At 39.4% G+C, this 8,859-nt stretch overlaps 1 protein-coding gene across 1 annotated transcript; it reads right to left on the bottom strand.

Moving 5' to 3' along the window:
- Positions 1-2,912: 2,912 nt before the first annotated feature.
- On the bottom strand, positions 2,913-7,507 carry MC5R (melanocortin 5 receptor). Its single transcript, XM_062568112.1, has 2 exons — positions 7,340-7,507; positions 2,913-6,518 (listed from the first exon to the last, which is right to left on the bottom strand). Exon 2 carries the CDS (start codon positions 6,434-6,436, stop codon positions 5,459-5,461), a length of 978 nt encoding a protein of 325 aa, XP_062424096.1. The 5' UTR covers positions 6,437-6,518; positions 7,340-7,507; the 3' UTR covers positions 2,913-5,458.
- Positions 7,508-8,859: the final 1,352 nt, after the last annotated feature.

Consider the following 8,859-nt stretch of genomic DNA (forward strand, 5'->3'; position numbering starts at 1 on the left):
GGCTGCAGGCCTTGGATGAGTGCTGCTGTAGAGCTGGGAGATGGTCAAGGCACTTACTTGGACCCAGAAGCACAGAAGCACTCCTAAACTCCATATTTTCTTCTTAGGTTTTACATGCTGATTCATGACTTAACCATTGAAAATGTACAGCTATTTAGAGACCAAAACTCTGAAGCAGACGCTTTAAAAGAAAAAAAAAAGAAAAAAGAATAACTTTTCCACACAGCGTATCTAAACTATGAAACTTATTGTCACACGATGTTGCAGATGATAAAGAGATGCAAAATTGATTAGCTGAATTCATGGAAGAAACATCCATTGAAAGCCATCAGTCACAAAGCTGTGAGTATAAACCGCTGCCCAAGAAGTCCCTAAACCAACGCCTCTTGGGAGCTGAAAGGGTGTTCTAGAGGACTGTCATACACGTGTCCAGCCCTTGCGTTATTTCCCTAAATGGCTGCTGTTTGTTTTGATGAAGACCCTTCGTTCTCTCTGTTCAGTACAGCCAGTTGCATGTTTTGGTGGGGTGTAGGGCAAGCAGCTAAAAAAGAAATTGTTCTTAGGCTAATACTTAAGGACCGTAAGAATTTAAATTTCTTTTTACTAGATCTTTAGTGTGACAGGTGCTGGGGGTACTCTTCATTCTGTCATACTGATTCACTTTAATTTTTTAAATCTCAGGATACACAAAGTGCTTTGGCTTTTTTCTCTGAGTTCAGATTTAGCTCCTTGTTAGCTGGTTAGTTGGAGGGAATAAGTGAGAAATAAGCTGTAAATTGGAAAGTAGAGTAACAAATTACTGGATGAGGAATGGAAAGGTTAGGGAAGAAGTAGGAACTAGTACACAAGAGCACATCCTCACATACATTTCATTTGACATTACCTGTGATTGTACTCAGTATTTGGAAGTAAACACCTCATACACATGTAGCTAGATACAGATGCACACAGATTTCAGATTGTCCTTTTCCGTCCTGTATCGAGAACCAGGCTGATCCGAGATGCACATAGCTTAGGCTGTAATGCCTAATGAAGATTAGAAAAGGAAGGGGCCACGGGAGGACATAGCACAGGAACTTATCCAGGCACCTCCGAGTGTGTGTGACTTCCTACTAATGCTCATTTACTCCCCATCTCTGATGTGAGGATCCCCATTCCCATTAGCTACTCACCCACCCCTGCCTGAAACGAAGGGTATTGTGCGTGCAAATCCACACGCCTGCAGCCTGGGATTGTCCATTGCAATCCCTGAACACAACAGTACTCACCACAAGCTGGATGGACTCTGTACAAGAAGCTGATCAGCAATGGAAGAAGGCTTCACTGCAAGAGAGGCAAAAGACTCCCCACAGAAGCCTGAGAGACAAAACAGAGTCCTTAGAGATTTTAGCCAGTAGTCTGTGTGAAGGTGTTAGTTGTTTTACCACAGATTTTTTTTTTCTTTTGCTTTCTTAAAGTTTGCATGTGCAAGAAATTCCTGTAGTTTCTGTTGCTTCCCCTAAAAGCTAGTTGGACACTGGGCACACAGAAGACACCGGCTTGTAGCTTGTAGAGCTGGAAGCAGCAGTGAGCCCTAGGGGCAGTAGCAGTCAGCGGTTAGAGGCCTTTTTAACAGACTTGTGCCCATGCGGGAAGCAGGGCTGGCCCAGGTTGTGATAATGAGAGCAGAAGGATCATAAGCCACATCTTTCCTCCAGTCTATGACTGTTCTGTGCTACAGGAGATGCTGAGGCACTTGGAAACCTAGTATTTTCAGGTACCTTAGTGTGGCTCTGGCCGAGAGAAAATAATCAGATTTTTCTAATGCTAGTACAGAGCGTATTGGTTATGGGAATATCCAAGCAATGCCATCTCTTGAAAGAGCCAGCTATCTTAGAGTATAGTGAAGCAAGCAAAAATTAGGGCAACCTTGGAAGCACTATAATTTGCTCTGGAGACAGAGCCATTTACTTTTATGCATTATTGTGGAGTGAAGAATCCAGTGCTCAGCTTCACTAGGTGAAATTCTGGTGCAAGTAGATTACATCTTATGTAACTCTTTTTATTTTTAGGACTAAAAAATATTTTTTTAATACTCTGCCTGCTCCTACTAATCTACCTAAAATACAGGTGGAATTTCACCACAGTTTGTGAACTTGGAGAAGTTGAACCCCCCTGCAACAGATATAAGTTCAAGATAATTTCTTAATAAAATCTTTAAAATAGTGACACACAAGTTAGAGGTAGCGACATGTTCTGCCACCAAAGAAGCAGCAGCCAGTAGCAATTGGTTCTGGGTAGCATGGAGGACTGGGATAGAAATGATGTAATGTGAGAGTCTTTCCAATGACCTATACCAAACCATAAATGACTGACTGTGCAAGCAAAAGTCGTACTGTAAGCTCTGGGAACATGGGGCAATGACAGCCTAGTAGCTCATTTTCTCATGACTGTCCTTTGACAGAAAATTTTGTGTTTACACTGTGCTCAACTGTCCCAGTCTATGAGAATACTCATTTTTTTTCCAAACTCCAGTAGAAGTGAAAACATACTAAACATTGCTGTGGTTAAGCAGAAGAAAGAAATACATTAAAGTAGGTGATGACCTCAAAAAAATATTTATTTTATATGTATTCCTACAGTGTAAACAGCTTCTTTGCAGGAACTGGTCTAGCCTTTTCTAGAAAATACTTTCATTTTCCCCTTCAGCTGGCTGAGCTCCCACCTCTAAGGCTTATAACGAGGATATGATGCTGACACCTAGAGGAACACAGACATAAATGTAAACACATTTATGAGTCTTTCAACTTTCAGAGTGTTTTTTAGTAAGGCATCTGTTTAAATTGAGAAGTGAGAGCCAGGAATGCAATATTCTCTTCTGAGAATGATTTACAAAGTACAGGGGGCCCATTACAATGAATAACCAATAATAATGCGTTTTCCAACAATCCAGTTTAATAGTTTCTTCATGGGTCTGTGTTTATACATCAAATATACTTCCAACACAAAGAAGTAATGTACAATTCAAGAAAGTACCCAAATCTGTTACAGTTTTGGCTTCCTATTTGTTGGTTTACAATTATGTACAAGAGTATCTTATTTGCAATACCAAGTGAAGATGATTTATTTACAACATCAGCTGGTGCCTTTCACTATGCAAATGAATTGTGTCAGGTTTTGCTGTGTTTTTACATTCACAGTAGCAAGAGCCCATTCAATGGTCTGTGCCACTTAGGTCTCTTTTATGGATAAGGTTAAATAGCGTCTGAAACAAGGCAAGATTGTCACTACCAGATGACAAGACATATCTCTGAAATCACATTCCCAGATATATTTGAAGGAAGAATACAGCATCTACTGCATTGCTGTAACCACTATACTAACAGCCAGGTAACAAGGTCTCTCCCGCTCATGTCAAAGGGAGGCATGTGAGAGCTGGAGGCAGTGCATAGTTCAAGCTGCAGCAGAAAAGCAACTGAAAAGTGCAGAAAACGTGCCGGACTTATCCTGACTTATCCTGCCAGAGACCTTCAATGCAAATGAAGACACAGAGTATGCTGTCTTTCTAGATGTGGACAATATTTTTCTAGAGGATAATATTTTAAGGTTCTTCTTACACAAGAGATTAAATTAGGAGAAAAAAAGAAATATTTTTTATCATACAACACAAGTTCATTCAGAGAATCATAGAATATTGATTTGGAAGGGACCTGTGGAGATTGTCTAGTCCACATTGCTGTGGTTAAGCAGGAGAAAAAAATACATTAAAACAGGTGATGGCCTCAAAGAGACATTTATTTTATATATATTCCTGTAGTGTAATTCACCATTCAAAGCAAAGTAAACTTCAAAGTTAGAGCCCACTTCAAACTTAGAGCAGGTTGCTCAGGGCTGTGCCCAGCCAGGTTTTGAATATCTCCAAGGATGGAGACTGCACAACCATTGGGCACCTGTTCCCGTGTTTGAACACCCTTATGATAAAAAAGATTCTCCTTCACCTGATTTCTTCCACAGAAGGGTCATCCAAGGCCCTGTGAGCTGATCATATTCTTTCTGTTGACAACAACAGTTTTAGAGCATCCCCTAAACCAAACAAAATAAGGGCTATTCTCTGAGCTCTTTATAGAAATAAATAATTTTTGAAAGCTATTTTCTGATATCTAGTTAGTTGGGTACCGCTGCTTAAAATGTTTGTCTAGCTTATATCTCAGTGCAAGATATGTACCATTCCTTGGCATTAAGAAATCAATGCCACAGTGGTACTTCCCTCACCTGTGACAAATCCAATATTCTGCATATTATACAGCAGTTACAGAACAGCATGCTTATAACTAGATGCAAATTGCTCACACAAAAAGCATGGGGGTTTCCAAGTCTTAAAAACCGTAGAAGCCTCTCATAAAAGACAAAAACAGTTTGGCTTGGGAGCAAGAGTTATGATTCTGTACAGCTACATGTGCCTGAGTTTGAGATCCCTGTTTTGCCAATATCTGCTGTCCCTCCTGGTGACTAAATTTGTTTCATCTAACACCCTCTCACAACTTGAAAGATGTGATCTACAGTACAGCTTCCTCTGATAACAAAAGCTACTGGTAGCTGAATGGTTTTTTAACCTCTGCATAAAGGTAGCTCCTGGCCCAAACTTCACCTTTCCCCAAAACATTCTGTGACTCTCCAGCAGCCATGCATCCTCTACTTCCCCAGCCCTCATGAATGAGGAAAACAGACCAGAATCAGCCCAGTCTTCATGTTCAGGTACTACCAGCTTAAAAGCAGCATATGGTAAATCTTTCCACAGATGAAGTGATAAGAACACATATTGTCAGATATGACAAAATACTGTATCCTGTCCAGGAAGTCTTACAGTAACACTGCCCTCTTACATAATACATATTTTATAACAGTAACAGTCATGACTACAATACACAGCTGCTGGTATGTTCATATGTTCCTGGTCACAACTGTGTTGACCGAGGTACATGAGCCCTGATAATTGGAGCTACTTCTCTGATTTCATGTATTAGGAAGAAAATAGCAAATAAACTCTTTATTCTGGGGATCAGAATAAGCCATGCTATATTTAGAGAGACAAAGAATATCAAGATAAATGCATACTGAAAAGCCAATGGGCTCATTTGCATAGCAGGGCACACTCATTGCATTTGACAGAAAGGAAAATACGACTTTCCCTGTACATGCCTCTTAAAAGATCCAGAGTCTTCAGTAAACATACAAGATTCAAAATATTTTTTCTCCCCTTAATACAGATGCATTGAGCAGCTCTTACCACCAGCAGGAGGGAGGTACATGGAGTGCAAGAAAAGTTTTATATTTAAAAAGAGGTGTTTTGATTGCCACAGAAATCATGAAAACTGAATAAAGATGTTCCATATGCCTTTCAGCAGAATTACAAGCAGCAGCAAGATGTTGCATTTCAATTCTCTTCACCAATAAACCTGTTTGGTTTGGTTTGGCTTTCCTAATACTTGTTCGATAACCCACAGACCATCCTCAGGCTATAGCAACAAATTATCTCCTTGAAGGTCTTCCTCATTTCCTGGCTACGAAAGGCATAGATCAAGGGATCAATCACTGAATTGCACATAATGAGAATGAGGTACATGTTGAAGTGAGACATGAAGCAAACACAGTAGAGGTTTTGAGGGCAGGAGATCATCAGGATGAGATGGAGGAAGAATGGAGCCCAGCAAACAATGAAGATGCCAAGTAGCATAGTCAGAGTGATGGCTCCCTTCATGCTGGTTCTTTGATGGACAGAGTTGTATCCAGGCAAAGCTGCTATTTTCTTCACATGAGTACGAGCCAGGAGGAACATATGGATGTATAGTGAAACCATGAGGAACAACATGGTGAAAAACATAGTGATGAGACAAATGATAACATAAGTTGATTCATAATAAAGAATGAAGATAATGCCACAGCCTGTGCAAAAGGTCCAGATACATGCAATGATGAGCCCTGATCTTTTCACAGTCATGATGTTGTGATAACGCAGGGCATAGAAGATAGTGATATACCTGTCTATTGCTATAGCCAGCAAACTGCACATGGAAGCCACCACAGAGATGCAGATCATTGAGTCAAAGACATTGTCTATATGACGGATGAAGGCATCTTCCATGATTATGTGCCTATTGTTTATTAAGTATATTGTTATGGTCTCCCAAGCATTAGACACACTGACCAGCATGTCAGCTACTGCTAAACTGCAAACAAAGAAATACATAGGCGAATGCAAGTTCTTGTTTTTAACTATTGCACATATAACTAAGATATTTTCAAGGAGGCTTACAATGCCCAGAGTTAGGAACACCTCAGCTGCAATGACCACTTGTTCACATGGTGAAGGCTTGCTCTTGACGGTAGGCACAGTAAAGTTGCTGCCAAAGGCACTCAGGTTTAGTTCAGAAATGTACAGTGGAGAGGACGTGTTCATTGCTGGAAGCAAATACGTTCTGTTCTTTCTGAGGGACTTGCCAAGGAATGCAATAAATGCATTTTCCAACAGGCAAAAGAACCTGCCAAAAAAAATATAGTATGACGAGAACAGGCAAAAGTTGACAAAACAAATAGCATCTATTTAGTTTGGCATGTACCCTTCCACACCATACTCCTCTACTAATTCTAAATTAACCTCTGATTGGCTCAGAGTTTTCCTACTTATTTCCTTACTGGGAAATTAAAATCACAAACTAATGAGGAGATTCATATACTTCAGTCATATTTGAATTTGTTTTATTCAATCTCCCAAAAGTGAACACAATGTTCTGGAAATTCTGGAGAACACAAAAGAGCAAATAGTTTTGAGAGTCTCAATCATCAGAGTCCAGAAATGCAGGAAAGTGCAGTATTAGGTCAGGCTGAATCTGGTCACTTGATTACAATATATATAAGTTTGAATTATTACAACAACTAAGAACTGAATATTTTCAGTAAAAGATTTAAATGCTTTCCTGGCCTTCATACTTCTTAAGTTTACATGAATTGCATTATAAACAGCATATTTTTGCTATAACATGCTCAGTTAAGAGCATTGTATTAAAGCACTAACCAAGGCAAATCCATGCATTCCAGGATACACTAAGGTTGCAGAGTTGGTATGAGTGGCTTTCTGCCATAAAAATAAGTTTTGTATTTCAGGTTGGGATTATTTTATTCATTGTTTCTTTCAGCAATGAGAATATTCAGGGCGAGTCATAAGCCATCACATTCTTAATACGGAGAACACTTCTACTTGATTGTCAGTGACTCAATACAAATACAACTTAAGGGCTTTCAAGCTAAATCATTTTCAGTTTTTAAATGTAACCTTTCATTTGCAATTAAGAAGTAACTGTACCTATTTATTAGGGCTGCTCCTTCAGTTGCTCTTCCTCTTCATCACCTGCAAGCTTTCCACCAGAGAGCAGAAGTTTCATCCCCTCCTCATCCAACATCTGGGGCTGGGGACTCCTTGGTGGGGACTGATGACATTATAGAGGAAAAGAAATGAGCAAATCCATAGAGTCAAGACTGACCACGTATAAATTACTTACTGTGCAACTGGCTTTTTATAGTCCCTGAGCCATAATGACTTCAGTACTCAAACTGTGGCTCCTCCTCCCCTTCTTTGCCCCTCTAAACTTCTCTTTTCACAGATTCTATTAGAAAAGACTTGGGTTTTTACCACCATCTAGCGGTCTTTCTTTTTTTTTTTTTTTTTTTTTTTAACTGAATAGTGATCCTGATCCAAAAATTCATGATAAAGCCTTTTAAAATTCTTTTTATTTAAAGAATTTATTTATTAAAATATTTATTTTATTTAAAATTAAAATTTTTAAGTATATCCTTAGGGGAAAATGATATTAAAGAGGAAAATGCAGCAGGCACATTCTTTTCCAAAAGCATTTCACGTATTTGTTTTGGTTTTACTTCTCTGCTGTTGCTAGTCCTGACTGACAGTAAGTTCATGTTGCAATAGTACTCCAAAAGAGGTAAATTCAGAAGACCTTTATTAAAGCAGGAGGCTAATCATTGTTGTAAGCATTCATCTCTCATATTCTCAGTTATAATTTTGGAGGAATAAGACCCACTCTATCACAAAACTCAGAAAAGAGCACACAATCAAGCTCTCATGCTGCCAACAGAAGATGTAAGCCAAGCAGCATGCATGGAAAAGTAATAATTAAAAAGAACAAATAAACAATCATGTTCTGGCCAGATCCAGAAGAGAGATTTTGATGCGGACATGGATAGAATAAACAGTGCACTGTGCAGGGAGCCAGGGGTCCCTGAGCCAGATGTGAATTCCCCCAGGACCATGAGGTTGAAGAGCCAGGAAACTTGGTGCTCAGTGTCGCAACATCTAGAGCACCTCTATGGGACTAGCAGTGAGCCCATCCCTGCTCATCTTGGCCTTATCCAAAGGGTGGCAAAATCAATGGTAGTCTTTTCTTTAATAAATGGGCTCTTCTTCTGTGCTCAGACTGATGGGAGCCCAGAGCACACAGTGTCCTGACACTACCAAGTACCCTGCATGATGTCTGCTAATCAGCCAGTCAAATGAATCATGCAAGATTTGAATTTAGCTTGTTGTGGGGAAGTGAGGGAAGAGAAAGGTCTCTGCTTCTTCTAACCAGCAGCTTTCCAGGAATCAGAGGGTTTTTTTGTGGTATATAACAGCTTAAAATACTTATTTTTAATGTATAGTTGTTTTCTTAAAAAATCACCACCAACAAGCACAAATTTTGTTTCTGTAACAAACTGTATGTCATACTGTGATGGACTTTTCAGTGTCCAGGTACTACAAATGACAGAGTTCATTATTATAATGGAGCTAAATCCACATGTTCAATTATTATATGCTACAGAAAACATCTT

The sequence above is a fragment of the Rhea pennata genome, chromosome 2 (genome assembly GCF_028389875.1).
Source record: "Rhea pennata isolate bPtePen1 chromosome 2, bPtePen1.pri, whole genome shotgun sequence".
Lineage (NCBI taxonomy): Eukaryota > Metazoa > Chordata > Aves > Rheiformes > Rheidae > Rhea > Rhea pennata.